The sequence below is a fragment of the Pyrgilauda ruficollis genome, unplaced genomic scaffold, assembly GCF_017590135.1.
Source record: "Pyrgilauda ruficollis isolate IOZ18807 unplaced genomic scaffold, ASM1759013v1 scaffold24, whole genome shotgun sequence".
Taxonomy (NCBI): domain Eukaryota; kingdom Metazoa; phylum Chordata; class Aves; order Passeriformes; family Passeridae; genus Pyrgilauda; species Pyrgilauda ruficollis.
In genome coordinates, this window is record NW_024523648.1 from 1,358,026 (window position 1) to 1,382,863 (window position 24,838).

Genomic DNA, 24,838 nt, shown 5'->3' on the forward strand with positions numbered 1-24,838 from the left:
TGTTTTTGCATCTGCCATCACAATTATGTGATGTATACAGGATACATTTTCAAAGTACAAAGAAAAGATAAACTCCTCTTAAGCAACAAAAGAGGACACAAATAAGAGGTCAGGACAGACAGAATAAAACCTACAGTTACAGCTTTTCCAGCCAAAGAAACTATACATTCTTTAATAGTACTAAGAATCTACTAGTCTTAATTACTCATGTCATAGATACATGCAAAATAAGAGGACCAGAATGATACCTCACAGGTTACATAACGAAACACTGCAGCATGAAATCTGAACACAGACAGGTTCAGGGAAGCAGAGACATTGTGCTGGCCTTCAATCCTTGTCAACAGATACAATGAAGCAGTCATGCATTCCCACTCACACAATGGCTGCAGAACTCTTGCCAGTCAAAAGTCTGTGTGAACCCTGTCTATCTCCTTGCACTAAAGCAGAATAAAAATTTAACAAGTATTTTTCTAAACTCCAAGCAATCTGAGTAACACACAACATGAATTCTGAATATTCACAACAAAGAAGTTGCAAGATCTCATATAAATGTAACTCATGGATCCATCTTGTAATCGTATTTTTAACCTGTCTTGTGAAAGGAAACTTCTATCACTGCCATATCATAGCACTTAAAAATACAGTTCAGATATTCTCCATTTTCTATTCATGCTCTTTGATTTCTTTTTTTGCAAGCACTACAATAGCAATTTATGAACTTCATTATTTTAATTTTTGATCTATTTTTTCTAATGCTTTCTTTCAAAATAACTTACACATTGTGAAAGCTTAATTCTGGCAAATCAATGTTCACAATTGAGTGGTTTGTTTGTTTTTTTAACCTAGTACTGAAATAGAACACTTTCAATGGTTTATTTCCCTTTTATTTTCAAACAACAAATACAAAATATTTTGACTCCACTATCAAACTTTCTGTTCATTTTGCAGTTATATAATCTTTTACTTTAGTTACCTTTAACATCAAAAATGCCTTTCCAAATTAAAACATTTCTTTGATTTCAATTTTTCATCAAACTCATTTGCAAACCTTTGAAACTTCATTTCAGCAAATTTATTTTTAGCCAAAGTTTTACCCAAGTTTTCTTAGTTGGCTGTCATCCACAAACGTGACAACTGTAATATCTATTTCATTAGCCCACTGGGTAATGATGAGCAACAGAATTATTCTTAACAAGAGAACCAAGGGATCCTTTGAACATGCTCTGAGAATAATAATACAATATGCTTTTCCACCCCAAGAGTGACACTACTGCCTCCTTGAAGACACCCACTTTACCATTATCTGATTGTTGTCTCATGAAACTTGCCTTGGGAAGCCTGGAACAGTATTACAAAAGCTAAGATACAGAAAACTCACTTCTTTTATAACTATATGGCCTTTCCTCTGGTCAGAGCAGGAAATCACCTTTTAAATTTTTTTCCCCCAGATACATACAAACAGACTATTTTATAGTCCATAGTTAATGTAAAATTTCTATCACTTCTGTCAATCTGTCTCTGCTAAGGAAATTCACAGTTTCTAATAAGTTCATCTCAGGGACATAGTAAACATGAACAAATACAATGAATTATTTATTTACCAAACAATTCACCTGATTCTTTTGCATTGTCTATGCAAACTAAAACCTTAAAACAGTTTCTCTGTGAGAATTAAACTGCTGTGCCTAGGTAGTTCTTCAAAGGATTCTTCAGTCTGCTCACATTCCAAATTGATGTTCAATGTGGAAACCAACTATCCTAAACGCTGTCTATTTCACACACCACCAAGCTCAGTAAACACAGGGATGTGAATCACGAAAATAGTGTACAAAGAACTCTGCAGTTTAAGCAAACTGTCTTGCTTCAGTTACTAGAGAGATGATATAAATGTACCTTATGAGTCACCCACCAGAGACGAGCCAGGAGGTTAATCTTGAAGTGTGCATAAGAATTAGATTACCGAACAGCTTTTCAGATTGACAGCTCCACAAAGCCAAACAAGCAAAACCAAACCAACTTATTTAGCTACAATTGCAGCCAGCACTGAAATAAACTTAAGTACTAAATGAGATTATGATCAGTGGGATGTGAGGGTGGGGAGCAGGGTGCAGGGAGGAAGGAGAAAGAAATTTTTTTAATTGACTGAGATCCTTGCATGAAATCTACACTGCTTGCATGCTTTCTATGTACCTTGTCTCAATTCAGCTTTCCTAGGAATTTCTGCAAGATAGCACTTTGGCACAGGGAATGATGAAAACATTGGCCAAGGATATAGGCCACTGCCCTAGAAACAAGACCAGAAATAAATTAATTTAGCAGAAACATTAATAGCTTTTTCTCGATTAACACACAAAGGTACAGCTCCCAGAATTACAGCCTATGCACCAAAATTGTTTGATACTACAATTTCCAATGAGATGTGCTATAACTAAAAAATAGGATAGAAAATCCAAAAAGCATTTGAGAATATAATTTTTATGGTGTATATACCACTGACAGTTTTGATTTTACAGTTCCTTTTTTCAACCACAAAGGAAATTGCAAGTTTTATAAAAAATATAAAAAATAAACCCCAACAACCTACTAAACGGTATTTCCAACTTTATACATTGATTTAGGTGTCTTTGTTGTGCTGACAGTAATCTGCATTTCATCTTTATGAGACTAACAGCCAGCGAGAAGTAGAACATTTAAAGAAGTTGCTTAACAAACATTCCTTTGTTAGAACATTGATGAAAGCTCCAGGTATTAGATACTGCGCATGAAAACCCAAGAATGGAAAAAATATCAAATAATACAAAGATAAATGGAAAACTAGTAAAGAAGACACAGAAATATAAAAGCAAAACACCAAACAAATGGTATTCGTTTAAAAGTAACATTAAAATGGAGCAAAATAAACACGTCGTCTGAACGTAGTATGTCCTAGGTACATGACAATCCCCCGACAGCAGGAGCAATGTATTTGCTCAGTGTATCACTTCTTTGAAACATTAACACTTCATAAAGGTAAAAGTGCTCTGGTGTTAAATAATTTTTCACATGCTGAATTATCAGCAAAAATGTTCAGTTAATGAAAGCAGAAGTTACAGAAAGAAACTGGTAAACTTTAAATTCTAACCTTATCTAATTCTCTCAAAGGCAAAATCCTTTCCTGTGGTCCTCCAATCAGATTTATCCTTACAAGAACATGGTTTCTCTCCACTGACAGACCATCAATTATAAAAACTCTGTGGAAAAAAAACCAAACAATACACAACAAACCTCCAAAAATTAGAAGCTTTTATTTACTGACTATTTAATTCAGAAAACTGAAAGAAGCAAGAATATTTTGAGAAACACACCAGCGTTAAAACACAACCTGGAATACATATAGGCATAAATAAATAGAAACATTAAGCACTTTGAGATGTCTCCAAGCATTATTATAACTTTGTGCTTCCCTACCTACTACTGATTAGAAAAATTTGAGCAACTACTGGATCCAAAAGAGTAGAAAATCTCACAGATTTTCTTATGTCACATAAAAATAATACAATTAGGGCAGTGACAGTTAATGGACCATAAAAATTTGCTCCTTATTTGGCCTACCAGTATATTTCTGCTGTCACAAATAAGCAGAGTTATTCATTACTTGAAACGGAGACAACTTGCTGTCTGAAGTCACTGTGCAGCCAAGGTACAAAATTTTTGAAAGCAGTAACATCCAGTTTTTATTCACTGAGTTTCTTAACAAAAGTTTTGCCTTAGGAGGGAAATAGCAGCTTTCATCTTCAAATAGTAAATAACTATCATCTTCACCCACACTGTTTGACTTACATTCTGTAATGGTCCCATATAACAAACAGTAAGAGGAAAATGCTTAAAACTCAGCATGCCATGAGAAAGGAAAAAATGTCAGTAACTAAATGACTGTCCGCTTCTGTCCCTAAAGTACTTTTTTCCATTTGAAAGGATGTGCTGTGCAGTTTTATTTAGAAGACAGCAGTGGAAAGTCATGGAAGCTGGAGAGTTGACTAAGCTACAAATAAACTGTTGGAGAGTTGACAAAGCTACAAACCAAACAATAACAACAACAACAAAAATACTCTCCCATAAAAACCCCAAATGATGATGCCTGTAATTCATGAACATTAAAACAATACCCTGATTTTATATTAAATATGTAACATTAAAAATATATAAAATTAAAAGGCATACTTACATTCACAAGTTTTAGACACTTTTTATTTTAGAAACAACTTAAGAGCTGTTTTGATGACTAAAAAGTAGAAAAAACAACTGCTTTTTTATTTCTTATACTTTTGGGGTGAACATAGGAGAAAGAGAAGGCTATTGTATTGTGCCTATTGTATCTTTTCGTAATTTAAAACTGCTGACAAACCTGCATGTAAGGAAACTTGTGGACATTAGAAACCAGAGTGACAGCATTTGTACATTTAAAGCTACTAAGGCATTCATGTATTTGTTCTCAGAAGAAGAGTTTGATAGTTAAAATAACATTTACATCAATCACTTCTTACCCTGGTCCTTCTGAAGTTTCTGTGACATTTTCCTCCTGAGCAGTTAGTAAAACTTGTGACACTTTATACTGAGTCTCCAAGAGTAAAAGGGTATTGAGCTCACAGCACAGCACGTTTAACAGCCTGCAGAAGGACACATTGAAATGGTAGCACATCAGTCAGGACTCCAGTAATGCACAAAAAGACAAGGGTGCACATGTTTATGAGATTTTGCAATGGAAAGGGAGAGGAGGAAAAAACAACAAAAAAACCCATTTGAAAAAACTCAGACACAACTAGGTCAGGAACACTCTTTTATGTCCTTTTTAACCATTCAAGTCGCACAACCTTAAGCAAACAGGGAATGGTTCCCAACAGGTTTTTTTCGTGTGCACTGAACAACCAGAGAAAATACCCACTGGTCAGCTCAGTCTGCTTTTGAGTTTACATCACAGTGTAACAAAAATGATACAGGCTTAGAAAGACATTCCATGTGAAATATAAGGAAATTATACAATAACAGGCTGGTAAAGCAACTCAGAATTAGGTTGTCTGAAGGAGGAGGAAGGAAGGGAGGTAAAAAAATATCTTTCATTTAGAAAAGAGGCTTTTAAGCCCTTCTGTATAATCACATTTAACGCAGTTCAAAAGCAATAAAAGATTTAACATGTAACATAACCAACAAATCTGCTGGGTTGGGTTTTTTCAGAGAAACACAAATGGTAAATGAAATGAATAATAACAAGTGCACAAGACAGTACATTATATACAATTTTCTTTCATAACTTTGGGGCAAAGTAACAGGGTAAGTACTCCAATATATTTTTATATAAATCTGAAATAAAGCAATCCAAATCATATTACTTTTTCTTTTAACTGATCTATTCACTCTAAAACCACAACAGAATAATTTCATTGAGGGCTTCCAGTTCAAGGAAAACAATGTAACTAAACATTCTTGTTACTGGTTTTATTTCCTATTTTAACAGTCACAAAATGCAATATAAATTAAGGCTGATCAGCATTATATTTTGCATTCACATAAGATTTTATATGAACTAGAAAATATACTGTTTTAAATTCATGGTCTGTTAGTCAAAGCTTATTTTCTTCCATGTAATACCTAATATGTTTCTACTGACAATAGCAAAAATTCATAAGCCATTCTCTCAATAATTTAACACCCGCAAGTTCATACAGTTGTGGCCAAGGATTAAACAGCCAAGATGAGAATACGTCTCAGTTTTTTTCCTGTTGTTTTTTAAACAACTTGATCTGTTCAGTATCAGTACTCTTCAGCTTTATTTCTTTTACATTAACTATTTGGTGGCATCAATTTGTTCTCAGTACTTTTCTAAATCATACAAGAAGAAATGACAGTTCAACTATAATTTTTATTATTATTTAGAAAAAAAAATTAAAAAAAAAAACAAATAGAAAAGAGCACTGAAACCATTATGAAGATGGGTAATTTTTTTCTGTGAAGTACAATAAATGGCAAAGACCTGCAGTTAAAAACCACTTGGAAGAAGACTAGTAGCTGAGAATGCTTTATAACATCATCTCCCCTGGTAGGCAAGACAGAGCGAAAAAAAAAAAAAACCAAGACCAACCAACCATGAGCAAGTAAAATTAGGTAGATAGAATAGTGGTAGAATAAATGACAAAATATATAAGATCTAGTGTAAGCAGCTGCTGCTTGGGCATTCAAATGAAATTTACACCTATATAGAAAAATACATTTAAAAATGCTGCTGTTGAAGTACAGGTTATTTGGTTAATAGTAATATTCCATTAATTACCTTCCAAAGTCATAAATGTATAAAGTTTCCAATTAAAAAAAAAAAACAAACTATGTTTTATAGTTAAGTATATCTGTAACCATGCTTGAATACAGCTATGGAGTTTTTCTTCTTTTTTGTTTGTTTTTGGAACATGAGAATTGGATCAGGCTCCCCATCTCAATATCTCATCTATAAGAAGTACATGCTTGGGAGAATGTATAAAACCTTTACAGATATAACACAATTTGATTAAAGCATATATTTTTGAGATATGTCTTTAAATTTTCTTTAGAAAGCAGAAGATAGAACTCTCAACCTAAATACTGCTGAAAATTGGAAGATACACTTTGATGAAGTTCTTGTACCTGGGAAGAACCCAATGCAACAGTACAGGCTGGGGACAATCAGTCATAAGGCAGCTTTGCAGACAAGGACCTGGGGGTCCTGATGGTCAATAGTTTGAACATGAGCCAGAAACATGCCCTTGAGGGCAACACCATCCTGGGCTGTGTAATAAAGAGTGCTGCCAAAAGTGACTTGAGGGAGGTGACCCTGCCCCTCTACTGGCTCTGGTAAAGTCATACCTGGAGTGCTGGGTCTAGTTTTGAGCTCCCCAGTAACAGCATGACATGAATGCACTGGAGCAGGTCCAACAAAAGGCCAAGGGGACGATTAAGGCTTGGGCCATCTGACACAGGGAAAAGCTGAGAGAGCTATGATTGCTCAGCCTGAAGAAGAGGATCCTCAGGGGAGATCCTGTCATTGTGTATAAATATCGAACAGGAAGGTTTGAAAATTTAGTCAGACTCTTCTCAGTGATACCCAGTGAAAGGACTAGATGCAAAGGGCATGAATTGAAAGACAGGTAATTCCATTTTAATGTACTGTGATGGTGGTAAAATAGTGGAACAAATTGCCCAAAGATGCTGCAGGATTACCAACCTTGACAATATTCTAAACCAGACTGGACACATCCCTTAGTAATGCTCTGTTGAACCCACTTTGAGCAGAGCAGTTGTACAACACAATCTTCCATCTCCCTTTCAATTCTGATTATGTAATTCTCTGATCGTTAGTAGCAAGATATACCATACATCCAGGAACCAACTGCAATGCATATAAAAGTTTATCTGAAGGCAGTCCTTTATAGAAGAGTAGTTTCAAAGAAATTCAGAAATATCAAAATACATATCATAGTTGTGAAAATATGCTAGGAATAAGTAATTTTGTCCTGAATTCTGCATTTCCTGCCTTATCCATTTTTCTTGAAAGGTGCTCCCTGGATTCTAGCCCTTCAACTACAATTTCACAACTAATACTTCACTGCAGAAGTCCCTAATCTAAAATAAAGCATTCTTACCAGTCTTTTGTTCCACAGGCTATTCCTTGGTTTTGGTAAGTGGAATCATAATGACTTCTTTAATTATGACACAACAAAAAGTCCTTCATGGGGTATAGATCAGCTAGTAAATCTTGCTAATTTTCATGCCATCTCTCTAATTTTTTTTTTGCCTGAAAATAATATAATAAACTGCCCATGATTTACTCTGAGTTGCTAAAAACCCATATTATGAGAATAAGTTATTAACAACTAAATATTTTTTCTAGGAGTTCCTTTTAAGAAAACAAAACAGTATGCTCTTTGTTCTTTTTCCCAATGTCAAACCAGATTTCTCTCTAACAGGACCTTTATTATGGTAAACCCAATTCTATTTTTCTGTAGTTACTACTATACCAACATACACTAGTCTTCCTTACTTTCATATGTTCTTTCCAAAGCCACACTGATGTTCTGTCCTTACTTCAGGCGTATCTGCTAATACTCAGCTGGTGGTGAAAGATGCAAGATACTGTTCTTGAACACAGCAGCTGTAACAGTCTGTGGTGGGTTGACACCATTCAGCAACTAAGCATCCACCCTGCTTCTCACTCCCTTGCCACTTGTGCCTGGCCAGTCTCTGACCAATGAGACCTGCAAGACCAACCTCCAAGGCCCTTAGTTTTTACTACTGAGAGGGATGCTATATAGTATAAAACATTCCTCTGGTCAGTTCAGGTCAGCTGTCCCAGCTGTTTTCATTCCCAACCTCTTGCACATTCCTAGGTATAGGCAATGTTGATAAAAAAGAAAGCCCTGTTGCTGAGCTGTTGCTTGCACAGTGTCAGTGGAAACATGCTGTGTTATCAATACTCCTTTAGTCCCAAATTCAAAACACAGCATCCATGTGGGGTGCTAGTAAAAAACTTCACCCAAGTCTGTATGTACTCCAGAAAAACAAGATAAAATTTTATGCTATAAGCAGCACAAAATTTCCACCACATAGAAAAAAGAAAGCAGCTCATCCAAAGTAAACTATACTACAACCTCAGTAATAGATGTGTGCATGCAGCATAAAATGACCAACTAAACACAAAATGCTTACATCTCTGCTATAGACAGTGAAATGATGCTGAAATAGAGGACTAAACCAGTCCTTAGTAAAAGGTTTTCTTTTGGCTTGTAGTTACTGCCTTCTACTGATATAGGCATGGCTGAATCAGGCCAGTGCAAAATACACAGCATGATATTTGTACAGAGCTCAGCTGTGGGGCAAGGTAAGGTGCTATTTCTTTTTTTTTAATCTCTCAGGAATAAATATTAAAAATTGAAGAGCAATATAACAAGGACTGGAACCTCTGTGCAGTAGCAGGACCTCCTTTTCACTAAATGACTATGTACAACAAAAGTGAAATCCAAAGCCAAATTTGCATTAAACAATTCCAGTGTCATCATCATGGGGGACAGTCTCAAAACATTTAACATCAGAGCTTACATTAACAACTTTATTTATTCTTTATTACACCTTAAGTAAGAGCTTAAGCTTCAATGAGTACATGGATCCAAACAGTGAATGGTAATTATTATCAAGTGCCTGACCAGTAGACAGAGGAAACGGCTAAAAAAAAATAAACCCTAAAGAAGTCAAAAGCCACTCTGTGTTGGAACACAAAGGGCATTTGGAAGCTTCAGCCAAGCAAAGCTTTGTACACTGCCTTTGCAATCTGAACAAAAGGCATTAGCAATGACCAGACAGAGGATGCCTCTGCACTTGGTCTAGCTAAAGGACTGAGGCTTCTAATTGTTCCACTGAGGGCAATGCATGGTTTTGAAAAAAATTATGAATTTCTGGATAGAGGAGTTACACCTTTGGTGCCTGGGGTGCTGGTAGCTACTACCTCAGGGCAGTCATGTTTCTCTCAGAAAGAAAACTCAGGGACTAATGTATTCCTTACAATGTTTTCAATGTGAAAAGATTTTCAAAAGACCACCTACACCATTTCAGCTACCCAATGTACCTACAAATGGCATGTAATGTGATTGCTAATGATAAAAAGTTTCCCCAGGTAAACAAAAATGCTTTGCATGAGCATCACTTGCCACGCTAGAGGACTCAGAAGTGAAAAGTTTTACTTTCCCTCAGTTAAGTAAAGAAAAAAAAAGTCAACAAACAAGTGACATCTGACCACAGAATCTACTGTTCCTATTTTATTAACAATTATTTGTTTTAAATGAATAAACCAAATGAAATTCTACTAAAGTATAAGTTAGAAAAAAATTGAATTAACTGTGTAACTACATGATGACAGATAATGTGGAAGCACTGTCACATAATCCTGTTGCAAATCCCCATCACTAGCAGTCACTACTAATCCAGACCCTGTCCCCTTTTACCTTTGGATTCTTGTACTCATAATGCTTTTTAATAAAGAGAAAGGAAAAGAGAGTAAATATAAACAGCATTGTGTTGCAGTCATTGAAATCACAGATTCTCTTAATTAACAATACACTTAATGCAAGTACAATTAAGAAATTACCTATTTCATATGCTGAGGCTACCTCACTATTAAAATGCAATTATATAAGAGGGGTGTTTACAATGCAGTTGACAAAAGTAATGGAGAAGAATGCAGAGGTGTTTATTATTTGTATTTTCTAAACTCACAAAGTTATCTTTTGCCTATCACATTTTTTTTCATTTAATTCATTCACCTGGATTTCACTGGAATGCTCTAGATTAAATTTTAACAGAAATGTGATGCTTTAAGGCAAATTTCAAGATGCTGATTGATTTTGATGTCAGTAAAATATAAGCCCTTTAAATTTTCTTTCCAAAATCTTTCTCTGCTAGGTTTTTAGGGCAACAGAAATAGTTACAATGCATTTTTATCATTCTCTGCAAGGAAACATAAACAAGTAAGCATGAAAATATAAACAAAAAGCATATTCATCATAATATTTTATATGACAAAGAAAATGTGACCTAACAATGGCAAAATCTTTATTACACAAACCTGAAAATAACAATTCAATATTATTTTTCTATTTGCAGCAGACAGTAGATTTACAATCCTGAGGCTAACACAGATGAGCATTTGACTTAGACTAATATTTACAATTTTCTATAATTCCACAGAAACAGAAATGCATTTATTCACACAGAGCACTGTCATAAATACTGTGTTTTCAGCCTTGCCTCAGAGAAGCCTAAAACAAATCTATTTTCCATTTCAGTTCAAATTACACTTCGACGAAATGGGTTCTCTTCAGAGATCTCTAATGATAGGCAAACACATTGTGTCTTTAAAATTAAACAGTCACAATTTGCATATCTGAAGGAAAAGGGTTTACCCTCAGAATTTTCCAGGTATCTCCCTGCAGAAGGCCAAACTCTTTAACAAAGTGCTCTCCTTGTCACTTGATGCTCACTACCAGGAGGCACCTCAGTGAACAAGTGTGGAGCTAACAAAGGTCCTTCTGATTAAGAATGTACATACAAAAGATCTTTTGACTTCACAATATTTAGGAGTTTTATTGATTTATGCTCAAAATAAGCCACTGGGAAAAAAATAAGATAGCCAACGAAAAAAAAAGGTCTTGTTTTCCTCTCTAAAGTATTCAAATGCCCCTTACTGCCATTTTATCATATATCCACAAAAAGAGATTCCAAGAACAGTATGTTACAAAAGTACACTATTAAGTAAAGGGAATTTTTGCAAATCTCCCTGTAAACCAGGTCTTATCCCCTCCCACTGCCCACAGTCTAGGCATATTCCAGTAATGTTGTTTCTCCTTCTGTTTTTCACTCAAGCCCACACTAATTGAGTATCTTCTAATTTATTTTGGGGTATTGATACTGTTTAGAGACAGGATTAGCAAAGCTAGAAATTTTTACTCTGCCACACTTTAATCCAGCTAACAAAACAGTGCCACTAACATTCACAGAAAACCTATTTTCTGAATAAAGAGAACAGCAATATGTAAATGGCTGAATAATGCTTCAGGTAAAGACTTTAAAAATAAATATATTATGCATATATTTTCTTGGCAGGCTGTTAAAACCCATGAATGCAATTACTCTACTGAAATACTAGACAAATTGTGTTGATAATATATAATAACATTAACCTGAAAGATTCCTTTATTAATATAAGTTAGAGAGCTCTTCAAAGAGTTTGGTCTTAACAGGAAGCTGGTGAAGACTTTTAGTGCCACATTTTAAGAAAACTGTTATTTCTCGTATGCAATATCTTTTAAAATCAGATTGATGGGTATAGTTTTATCAGAGAAATAAAGCTGATCATTAAACTAAGAAAATACTCTCTGTTTAGTATGTAAAAAAAATATTGCTTTAATTATTGCTCTGAACGTCATTTCTGTAGGATTTGTGCTCTGATGGCAAGTTCAGAAGCTTATAAAACGGAAAGACTACTGAGAATTTCTGCATTAGCTCCCGTGCATCCAGATTTTCAGCCTGTACAAAAGAGTGCCTAAGACAGCCTTCAGTATTCTTTCATCAACTGATATTGGCCAACTGGGAGACTTCTCAATTCTAAAGAAGTGTAAATCTGCTTTGAAGCTGAAAGCTGAACCAACAATTTGAAAGTCTTTCTATACAAAAATTAGGAACTGTCTATATACTTAGACATTTCTATTCCTATCTCCAACTTCTTGCCTAAGGTTTCCCTTTAATAAATAAATAAAAATGCTAATGACACCTTTTTTTTTTCTCCAATTAGCTTAAAAGGACTTTCAAGTGAACAAATCTCATGACAGAAACACACAATAGATTCAATTAATGTAATACCAGATCACTGTCTGAAACTACTGAAGAACCATCCTAGGCCAAGATACTTCCAAGAACTTAAAAACAAACAAACATAAAAAAAACCAAACAAAAAATCAAACCAAAACCCCCAAACAAACAAACAAAAAAATCCCTAATAAAACCAAGCAATAACAACAACAACAAGAAAACCAAAAGAACCATAGACTGGAAATTAACCACAGCTTGCGGTGGAACTGCGTATTTCACCCTTGATCACACAAACCCTAATCTATATGAATGCACCATAAAGTATTCTTTAAAGACTAAGTGATATTGGCTATGCCCACCATATTTTGCCTCCCTATGTTTTCCCTTTGCTTTCTACTGCATGCATACCACTTTACAGTGGTTAAGCTTAAAAAGTGAAGTTGACAGCAGAGCCTCTACTGGACTGTCCTTCAAAATTATAATTCAGAATCCTACTTATTCAAAATGAAGAAAACTACTCACCAGAAAATGCCATAATGACACTACAAACATAAATATATACACCTGTGCATTTTGGATTAAACAGACTGTGGAAATACCTATGTATTTTATGCTTTATATGCAATCACACATCTAATAACCAAAATAACTTGCAGAAGTTGTTTAACAATCAAGTAAATATGTAACTGTTTTGAAAAAGAAAAGCAGCACCTCAAGTAAAACCTGTAAGTTCAACAGAGCTGAAGTTCAACACTCAACTATGGGTTGAATTGAGCCACATATATAGTGTATGGCTGTGTAGATCTGTGAATAATTACAAGAAGGTGGGTTTGGCTGTACTGTTGGTATTAAGTCTAGCAGAAATGTTTCCAGACAATTGCTTCACAAATTCATACTGTTTTTCAATGCTGCAATTATCACCTAAATATTTAATTTCTACATAACAGTAAAGAGAAATTAGATCTTTTGCTATAATTTCCACATTTTCAGATCTGTTAAGCATCTAATATTATTTGGTATAACTACCACTGAACTTAGAACTCTTGATGGAATTTGGTCAAGGAGCAAATCAACTACACAAGGCAAGGTTCATTTTACATAACATGGATGTCTGCAGTCAGTAGCATTCACAGGAAAGATCATGGAACTTTGAAATTAACTGTACACCTCTCATGTTCAGGTAGTATAGGCCACGGTTACTTGTAAGTCTTAATACTCTAAATAACTCTTAATACTGTAAATCCTGAGTTAGAAGGGACCCATTAGGATCTAGTCCAACTCCTGACCCTGCACCCCAAGGACACCCCAAGAATCACAGCACGTGCCTGAGAGTGCTGTCCAATTGCTTTTTTGAACTCTGTCAGGCTTGGTGCTTTTGTCACTTCCCTGGGGAGCCTGTTCCAGTGCCCAACCACCCTTTATTTTAAATTGTAAAACATCTCATTTTCTCTTGATCCTAATTAAATCAATGAAAGTTCTGTCAAGTTTTCTATGGAGTCAGTCTAATCCTAAACGAAGGACAATTTTTTTTTTCAAATTTCATCATAAGACTTCTCATTCCTATATAAACTAGTGATTTCCTCCGAAGCAGCATTTATAACTTCTGAATTATATGTCAAAATGATATATACCTCCCAACTCCAATCTTTGCCATTGTTCATCTCCTCTATGCTCATCCTTATCAACAAATTGTACTTATCTTATGGTCATTCATATACAGTATGAAATAATTTTAGTGTGATATTAAAGTATAAATATGGCTGCAAAAAGCTAATGTTTCAGAACTCAATCAGTTGGGCTATATCTTGCCCAAGCAAGGTAATCAAAGTTTTCCATATTATGAAGTAATCCAATAGATTTTTATTTCTAATGTCTAAAATAAATGTCTAAAATAAGTTCCCAACAAAAATGTGAATTCAAGGATATATATAGACATCCTTGGAAAACAGAATAAAAATGCAGAAACTAATTTCTATGTTAAAATTATAAAGCACTGAATATTACAATACCTGAGCATAACAGTGTGAGCATCTTTTTAAGTGTACCTTTAGGTTCTAGAAATATTTGGAATCAAATTATACACTCTTTAAGTTTTTGTGAAATAGGTGATAATTAAGCAAATAGTTAAAAACAATTTTAAGTACAGGGAAACTACATAAATGACATAAATGTAGTAAAAATAATTTTAGTATTTTGGTGTACAGCGGATGTACAACTTGTTTTTTACAGTCAAGTAGGCAAAGTAACATGCAATTTCTATCACTGCTTCTCATATTACAATATATCAATTTACAGATAATAAGATTAGATACGTCACTGTTCTCATTTTGTAGGCCATTTTTCATTTAATCTTCTTATGGTAAAAAAGGGGGGAATTTCACCTTCATACATAATAAAATCCAAACAATGTTATCTTGTCAGAAGCAACACATCCAAGCATATTACATCCTATTTAGTTAATGTGAGCAGAGAATAAAAAACATGCATCTTACCTCAGACCAAATACATGGGATTGTTCATAATTGAATAAGGAATGAATTTTAGCCTCTGAGTTCAAAATTATAAGCCTGTCAATGATATCCTGTCAAAGGAAGAGAAATGTAAAAAACCATGCATGTTTTTATAATTTAAGCACATCATAGTTTCATAGGGATATTTACTGTTGAATGAGAGCTATTATTAAAACACACACTGAAATTATTTCAGCAACAGGAGGTGTTTTCCACACAAAAGTCAATGGCAAAATTGAAGGCAAAAATGGCAAAACCATATAGAAGGTTAGGAAAAAAATCTATTAAAAAATATAAACATACAAAAAGATCTTTGCATATCAACTATCCTAGTTCTTCTTTAGCATTAAACCACCAAAAAAAAAGTTAAAATTGTTTTGTATGTTTGAAGTATGTACATGTCTACTTTAATAAAGGGAACAGCAACTCCTTCAGTACAATAACCCTTTCTCACACCGGTTAGTACTACATGCTTCAAGACACAGCCATTTAGTCTTGGTTTAACAAGGCTTGGCTCAGATGTTGAGGCTTACACCTTTCATCTTGGAGCATCTCATGTAGCAGACAATGACTTGTGACTGCTTCCCACTTCTTCCACAAAGCCAACCCAATTATCTTCCCCTCTGGCTCACTTGCATATGCAAATTGCTTCTGAAAAAATTATTTCATTAAAAAAACTAAGGAATGAACAAAAACATTCAGTGAAGTTATCATGTCAGAGAGAGATTGCTGTGCTATGGTTACAAGAAACAGATCACAAAATCCTTAAGAGTTTTGTTTAATCTCGATTAAAGTTTTATTTTCTCCACATTTTAGAAGTATAGTTTCAGAGACAGACGAGGGAGTTATTATTCACCTAATTAGACCAATGAGTCATTTCAATAAGATATGAAGGGAAAGTTAAGACCCATACTTTAATGAAATTAACAAAAGCTCTAGTTTTTAATGGAGAAAAGTAAAAAGCATGAGTAAAAATCACAATAGTAAAAAAAAAGTCTAGAATTTTTCAAAGTAAACTGTCTTCACAGAATGTACTCATATAAAATACAGTGAAAGCATACTTTTCCTATTAGATTGTTGGGGCAGTGGGGGAGACAGTTTTTTCCACATAATTTATTTACAATAAAATTCTCAATTAAAAAAACTCAACTTGGACCTCAAGGCTGCTGATAAAATTGATAAGGCAAGCAATTGATTTGTTTGGGAATTAAGATTTTTTCAGATATCTGTGCATACAAAGAGTTAAATGCTAAGGGATATTTCTCTGGCATTATCTTCCTTTTCTCATTTATAAATCAAAGCTTGGAGTGGCAAAAGAGTACAAAGAGCAGGCACAGTGAGAGGACTATTGAGAACAGAGACGACGCTCTGATTTGGGATTTTAGTAAGCAAGATAATGAATCAGATCTAACACAGGATTACATCCAAAAAATGTGTGGATAGATTTGCACTGCTCAGCTACAGAACATAGCTTAAATATTACAGGTCAGATGTTATCTACTTTGAATACCTAAGACAAGCCATCTAAGATTCTCTAGAATCACTGAAGAAAATCACCTTTTTTAATGTCTTTCAAAGCTACAGGTCTAGAGGGTACCTTCCAAACTAGATTCCCCTGAATATATACACTGCAGAAGCCCTCAAAGATTGGAGACAAGCAGAAAACCCTCATTTATGTATTCCATTCTCTAAAATAATTTTACATGCCAAACACGGTAAAGAGAAATCTTGCATGTATTAAGAAAAATTTTCCTAAGGGCACAAATGAAAACCTGATTAGTCTACAGTAAAAAGCCGTAAAAGTTGTTCTCAACTATCACAATTACCAGTTGTTATCAATTGATAATTTGTTCAGTCAATGATACTAGTCAGATTTATCTGAGCTAGTCAGATAAAAATATAAAGGAGGTAAAAATGTTTAAATCCTGGGTATTCAAGAAATAAAGGATATACAAAATTGATTAAGTTCTGTGCACTAGCAAATATAGTTTAGCTCAAACAAGTCACATTCTGTGGCAATGCGACACAATTCAGAAAAAATAAGACACACAATCAAATCTTCTAGTGACACAGACTTCTAGTGACACAGAAGTTGCTTTTACTTTGCTTCTTGTAGTTATAGCCAGTCAAAATCTTTTACCAATTGCTTTCTGGAATCACTGCCCAAAAACATGGTCATAACAAACCTGTATCTCTTCTTAAGTTCAGAAGTTTTCTGAGTACTTGGACTCAGCCATTATATGTTAAATAAACATTAGAGGATCTGACCATTTCCTTTCTGTTAACTACATAATCTTGGATGCCTATCTTACATAGCTAGGCGTATCTTGGATGGCGAGGCTTACGAAACCCATTGCTGCACAGTAGTTAATTGAGACAAGCCTCATCCAAAATATCTTTATCTCCTCAGGGAACTTTGAACAATTCTATCAGTATTGGCATTTCTAAAAACCAAAAAAAAATTCATAAAAATACTCAAGTGCCTCTAAAGCTAAAATAACACTGGCTTTCAAAAGTTGCAAAAATAATTCTTGAGATCTACCACAATTTAAATGCTCTCAAATTCTTATGATCTTCAGCATACATCTTCCTGACTTAAGTTCATTAAAAAGCTTGATAATTGAACAAAGCTATCCATCGGTGAACTCACTAGCATTGAGTAGATTGGAAAAATTAAATTTATCATGCAATTTCCTCCTGAAATCATCAAAACAGTATTGCAAAAAAAGCACTCAAAAATCCCTTCCAAACATAATATACCCTATTACAATAAACTCTGTCTACACAACTTAAAATATCACCAATCCAGAGACTGTGCTAGACAAACACTTCAACATAACAGCAATTTAAAGTGCTAACTCATTATGAAAAAAATCTGATTTTAACTGCCACACAAGGTCACAAACTGTCTGTGCTTTGTAGATGAGAAAAAAAGCCATAATTGACTGCAGTAGAATGATTGAATATAAAATAATACCAAATACAGAAATAGTGAAGCTATTTCTCTGAAGTATGTCTTAATCAGTAGCTTTCCAATTACTGATTTTTTCCTTTGTGTGAATTATGTGTCCTATTAAAAAATAGCCTGAGGTATGAGGCCTTTGTGTTTTCATTTTGTTTTTATTTCTTTTATTCTTTTTAAATCCATAGATAGTGTGACAGAGCAATGCTGTATAAAGTGCAACTATATGTATTTTCCAACATTTTCCCATATGTACCTGTATGCACATACAAACATGATTATTTACGTTACCTTTTTTTTTGTGAAAAAATAGAATTCTAACACAAGTCAGGAAAGACGATCTTTAAATTAGGCATCAAAATTTATATTACCTTTAAGATTTCAAAATGAAAATTTAGGTTAATATGAAGTGATATGTGCATATACTGCCCTCATGCTGTATATAATACAAAATGCAGAAAAATTCAAAATCTTTCAATAAGAAAAAAACTTACTGTTTTATAACAATAACATTTTCTCAGGTAAAAATGTCTTCACTGAAATATTTTTCTCCAAAATACTTACAATTATATCTGTGGGTACTTCACGGAACGAGTACATGGGTTTATTTGGTATATCTCGTTTACTCAGGAGCTCAAAAACTGCTGGGTAAGTGAGCAAGTTTACCAGAAACAAAAACGACTAGAGGAAAAAAAAAAAAGGAAGGACAACAGGGAATATTAATCTGTTAAGTGCAACCAAGTAAGTGTTAGGAATTATTTGTCATTTACATTAACTTTGTTCTTATCCTTTACAGGCTGAATTTAACATAAAGAGACCTGTCCAAAATAAGACTGCAAACCTTGGCAGGCATCCATGTAATCTAAAAGGGCAGTAGTCTCTGAAATATCTATTACCTATCAAATTGCACATACAATTTTGAAAATCACATTATTCCATTACCACTTAATTCTAAAATCTTGAGACAAAGAATAATCTAAAATGTCACGCTTCCTGATTTTATTGAAGTAATCTGGACATAAACTGATGGCCAGCACTTAAGACTTAGTTTTGTCATTATTTTTATCTATTATTTCATAGTTAATCCTTAGCATTGTGAACTGCCATGCAACATAAGAATCCTGTATCAGTCATCATTTAACTAGTGTATTATACCAATTTTGACACATGTCCCAAGAAGCTGATATAATAAAAATTTACAGAAAGGTATGTATCATCCTATCTGAACCACAGCATTGTTCCTTTCCATACAAAAACATAAGATTAAATAATTTCTCACCTTCTGGCAACTTTGATCAATAGGGTCAACTGGAGTAGATTTGGGTTGGGTTATTCTCAAATCATCTTTTCCACATTCCAAAAGAGCCCATAATTCAGTTACAAGCGCCTTTATAAAGCCTAAAAAGAATGTTGTTCTAATAATGAGTTTCATATTAGAAATGTTTTACACCACAATTCTAACCAAGATTTGCAAAATGTCTCTATACTGAAGACTGAAATTTCCTAACAGATTGCCTTAGGGTTACTATTCCTGGTATTCTCGATCCTTTAGTCAAAACTACCTTTCTAGAGCAGTCTGCTTATGGTCAATCTATAATCTGCAGCAATGGTTTCCAAAGACTATTATACCAGGGCAGGATTACAGTCATATATCTTCTATGTAAATAAGCTTCTGACCTTCCTTAAAAAGTTAACTGCAATGGATCAAGGCTTAGCTAGTATTGTCTCTGTGTTCTAAAAATACAGATTCACTATAACTCATAAATAAATTATAATAGACCATAGTGAAAAGGACTAGAAAAACCCCAACTTTAAGAGAAGTACTACTAGCTGAATTTAAATTGTTAAAATTTAAAATCTTAAATATTTAAATAGAAGAGGAAAGAGCCCTCTTACTCTGAAATCTTCAAATGTAAGGGTTTAAAATGCTGATTATTTTTGGTATATCATTTGTCTCTGACGCCAAACGGCATAAAAGGGCCATAAGAAGCAATTTGGCTGAAAACCGTACAACAGGACAGATGGGTAACGCCTCAGTGGATCTGCTCCCCACTTTGTGAAAAATCCCAGAGGCATAAATAGTAACTAACTAACTAAGAAATGAATCAGTTTCCTTGACTGGCAGAATTTGCCCGCCTTTCTGACAGTCTTTCAGTCAACACCAGCCCCTTCTAGACACTCAGAGAGATGATTTGCAACTTTTGTACCTCATGGACTTCCTTAGCAGCTTCAGACATTACATTCATTTTATCAATGAGTTTCTAGTTTTAATATAATGGCTACCTGGACTGTTGATGATATGGTAACAGTTGGGTTATCTGAGATTGACTCTGAAGGGACTTTGTCTGAATTGTGGTGTGACACTTCTTCTCACACCACAATCTCTTTTACATCTCACTAATGTGTAACTGCACCTATGACATTCAGGCCCTTGCAGTTCCTCACCCTTTGAGCAGTCAGTAACCATGGAAATGTACATATAAATTACAGACATCAACAGTTATTAATTATGATCTGCAGATCAGTAAGAAGCACCTGCAAACTTATTTTTAAACAGGACAGATGTCTTCACACACATACAGGAAATTTCTGGAAATCCAAACTAGTGAAGTGAAGATTTTGCATAATATCAGAAGAAAAAATAAAAAGAAAAACCCTAAAATGCTGCATCAAGAAAGCTGGAGAGAATTAATTTCCATCAAGAAATAATTAGCAAATATTTAGGAGTTGTTGTTAATGCTGTGGAATTATTTTACACATTTGATCTTTTTTTAACATCTTTCTTTTTTCAAAATGATGGACTACAGCATGCAATTATTCATAAGAACATCATCCTTCAGTTTACCTGAATTCTGCAGAGCCACTGCAGCCATTGGTGTAGTTGCCATTTGTGTAACAATGATTTTATTACCAAAATCTTCATATTCATTTGTCTGTTGATAAGAAGTATAAAAGTGCAGTGTTAGTTATTCAGAAGACATGAAACTCTCAAATCAAATGATCTCTTAAATATTGATCTTTCTTACACTTGTTTACAGAATTTAATCCAATTTATGTTTAGACTTGAACAGCTCATAGATATTATCCTCCACAGACTTACCAGGGTCAGATTCCTAACCAAACATCTTTATCAAGTGTCTTATAAAAATTTAAACACAAAATACTGTGGTTGAGACACGCAATATGAGCCAATAAAACCATTAGTATTATAATGCTTTTGTACACATTCAGTAGGATGCTTTTCGCATTAGTTTTTTGCACATTATCTGACTTAAAATTCTCTTTATCTGATTTTTTGTTTATATTTCAAGCTTTGTCTAGCATATTTAGATTTCAACATGACCTACCAACATTATGTAAGAAAATTTGCACTGAGAAGAAAATAAATTTTTTCTAGCATTTCAAACTTTACAGTAAAAAATAAACTACAAATACTGCAATGCTTACCTGGATTTTTTTTGATAAACTGTTAAACATAAAGTTCACACAGTCATTCATGGCATCTGTACTATGAAGCAGAAATAGTCCTTTGGGTGTGGTAGAAAAATTTAGCAAGGCATCTAACAAAGTCTCTTCCCATAACAAGCTGCAAGAGTAACAAAATAGTAATTAAAAACTATATGTAAAATGGCATGGGAAGAAAGAAAAAGTATGATTCCTAACTTTGAAAAACAACAGTACTTTACTCACTGTACTCTATGCTTAATTTATAAGATTATGTTAGATTAAAAAAGCATTTGGAGAAAAAGATAATAACATAATATACCAGACTGCATTTTGTGTGAACATTCAAACCCAGCACGGTAAAACTAATGTTATATAGGAGCACAGAAGAGAGAGATGCTGTAAAGGAGAACCCAAAAGATCTGTGACATCCCTGCACATATGTATGACTTACAGTCTGACTCTATACAGTCTTAAGATATTAACATGGCAGTTACATGTTGGCAAAACAGGCACAGAATTTCTCAACAATGTAAAAACACTATGAAGCACTCACATTTGAGGAGCTGAAGGATCCTGCAAGAAATTGGTATGGAATTATGAAGAAAGGTGCTGTATTTACACAATAGCATCACATAATAAGAGCAGTAAATGGAAAATAAACATTGTCCTGAATTTTCAGACTCCCAAATACTTGTGTATTTCTCATCTTAAAGAATATAAACTTCTATAAAGGGAATTAAGTTTCAGTATAAAAGGAAGGACACCTTTCACTTGGTATCAGCCAAAATGCTGCCAATCTTGCTACATAATATTTTGAAGGTGTAAATATGATTCAGCAGAACAGTATTTTAAAGTACCATCACATCAAAGGCATAAGATAGACAGCTATTTTGTTTTGTGCTTTCTAATTCACATTTTCCTTGAACCAAATTTAGTCATAGAGAATAAACTATAATCAATTTTACATAGATCAGACACCACTCTCTAAGCTAAGGAAGTTCTCCAAGGTCAGGAAGAATTTTGCAGCTCTACTGAGACCTAGGCCAGGATAGTTTCTCTACCTATCACTATCCTTTTGGCAAAAAAGACTGTCCTGAGTTTGGCTGGGATAGAGTATGTTTTCTTCTAAGTAGCTGGTGAAGTGCTGTTTTTTAGATTTAGGATAAGAATAATGTTGGTAACACACTGATATTTTAGTTGTTGCCAAGTAGTGCTTATCAAAGTCAAGAACTTTCCAGTTTCCCATGCTCTGCAAGTGAGCAGGTACACAAGAAACCATGAGAGAGCACAACGAGGATAGCTGAGCCAAACTGATCAAGGGGATATTCCATAGCATGGGAAGTCATGCTTAATACATAAACTGCAGGAAGCTGGCCAGAAAGTTGGCCAAAAATCACTGTTAAGAGATGAGCTGGGCATCAGTCAGAGGATGATGAGAAATTGAGCTGTGTGTCACTTGTTTCTCTTGTGTGTTACTTCTCTCTCTCCTTTTCATTACTATTAATGTTATTATTACCATTGGTAACATTACTATTATTAGTATTACTATATTTTACTTTGTTTAAATTATCAGACTGTTTGTATCTCAATCCATAGTTCTTTTTCCTGTTCTCCACCCCATGCTATTGGGGTGCAAATGGCTGTGCAGTATTTAGTTGCCAGCTGGAATCAAACTACAACAAAGACATGGGGTTAGAAGATGTCTCAGTTGTGTGTGTTCACACTTATACATGTGCATAAATTAAGTACCAAGTTACCTGGTTTTTGATTCTTGACTTATCGATGAAGTGGAGTCTGCATCAGTTACAGGAGTAGGCACTCTTTCTGAAAGCAAACTTGTCTGTAAAATAAAAATAAATAAATACCTCCTTAATATTTATTTACAGCATTTTTAAACTCCAGATCTTGTTAATTCTCTTGTTGTATAAAAAGAAAAAAAACACAGTGATCCAGTTATAGTCCAGTCTTTGGTATAGAATACACTATTCCACTACATTATTTTTATTCCAGAAAAGCTTATTTTTTACTTCTTCCTTGGGTATAAACAGTTTTAAAGTTAGTAATTTTTTTAATTAGAATTCTTAAATGAAACTCTTTACTTTCCAACTGGAGACTCCCAAATCAGAAATTGGTATTTATAAAAAAAAAAAACGAAAAATTGTAACACAACTCTTTACTCCGTTTCTGTCACAAGTAATGGAAATAACAGCTTCTGGATTCACTATACCAAACTTACTGATTAATTCTGACATTCTTTATTTTATTTATTTATAAATTATAAATTGCTCTATATTGGTAGGAATGATATTAGAGTTACAGACAAATATATACACATATTTTTATATTTGATCATTTAAATTATATTTGAAGACAACTGGCATGAAAGAATGCATATTTAAAAATATTTCATTTGTTTTATGTTTATGGGATAAAAAACAAATTACCCCATTGAAATATTAGTAAGCAGTTATTAATTTACTGCCTTATAAGTGTGATGTAAAAAATCAACAACAGATTATTCTATTAAACTAGTCAATTGTACTGGATATGTTGCTCCCCTTTTATTGTCATCTCTATAAATTCTGTCCTAGAATTTCATTAGAATCTGCCAAGAAAAAAATAATTTTTCTCCATTAATCTTAAAACTTAGGAGACATGTAAAAGGATACAAGTTACCAGCCCAGCCATTAAAAAATTGACACCACTGCTTGGAAAGAATCTACCACAGTCTACTGTTTTTACTACACTATAAATGGCAAGATATTTTATAAACTTCATGGGTTTTAAAATCGAAAAATGACAGAAAATAATTTTAAAAGTAGCAAGATGATGGACTTGACTTTCCTGTAATAGCATGTTAAGTCTTGAAGAGTCTTGAAGAATAGGTTGATTCTACTTCAGTTTACATCTGACTACCAAAGTGAAGTGAAGAAATAACATTTTGTAGGGTAAATTTTGTTTTCACTCAACACATTCAGTCTACTTATCTTGTACATGTCAAGACAATTTGTCTAAATTATGTTCTATAGCTTAATAAGGGACTTTAATGTGGAAAGAAGTCTTTTGTACACAGTGTAAATGCTGTGGTTTTTAGAGGAAATAACTAGAAATGCCCATCAAAAGCTTTTAACACTCTGCCTGTGGTAAACATTAAATAGAGTAAGAGGCTAGTTGGAGTAAGACTGACAAGTTACACAATAGGAAAGCATCAAAAAAAAGATTGCTGAGTTATGTAAATTACAGCATGGATCAAGTGAACTAAGCTCCTTAATTAAATAAAAATCCTCAAGTTTTCAATGCAAGGAGTAACACAGGTTTCAAAACCAACATTCTTTGATGAGAAACAGTATTTACTGTGATATAATTATGATTTTTAGTAATAATATATTTTATTTTCAAGACAATGTATGGCTTCGTGGCAATATTAATATATTAAACAGTGAGAAATACCGTCAAACTGGTGATTTAAGTACCTTCTATCCATGTTCTCCCTTCTGGTATTTTCTGCCTTAGTTACATTGTGACTGTATTTTTAAAATGTCTCATCATAATAAAA

At 33.8% G+C, this 24,838-nt stretch overlaps 1 protein-coding gene across 1 annotated transcript in view; it reads right to left on the minus strand.

Annotated features, from left to right (window-relative positions):
• The window catches only part of TBC1D32 (TBC1 domain family member 32), a 74,399-nt gene that overhangs the window by 29,840 nt on the left and 19,721 nt on the right, over nucleotides 1-24,838 (minus strand). The window contains exons 18-26 of the mRNA XM_041469893.1: nucleotides 23,040-23,122; nucleotides 21,283-21,421; nucleotides 20,681-20,768; nucleotides 19,115-19,233; nucleotides 18,400-18,516; nucleotides 14,856-14,944; nucleotides 4,527-4,649; nucleotides 3,125-3,233; nucleotides 2,194-2,287 (exon numbers count right to left, since the gene is read on the minus strand). Of these exons, the coding sequence (XP_041325827.1) occupies nucleotides 2,194-2,287; nucleotides 3,125-3,233; nucleotides 4,527-4,649; nucleotides 14,856-14,944; nucleotides 18,400-18,516; nucleotides 19,115-19,233; nucleotides 20,681-20,768; nucleotides 21,283-21,421; nucleotides 23,040-23,122 (961 nt within the window). The remainder of the gene's footprint in view (nucleotides 1-2,193; nucleotides 2,288-3,124; nucleotides 3,234-4,526; nucleotides 4,650-14,855; nucleotides 14,945-18,399; nucleotides 18,517-19,114; nucleotides 19,234-20,680; nucleotides 20,769-21,282; nucleotides 21,422-23,039; nucleotides 23,123-24,838) is intronic.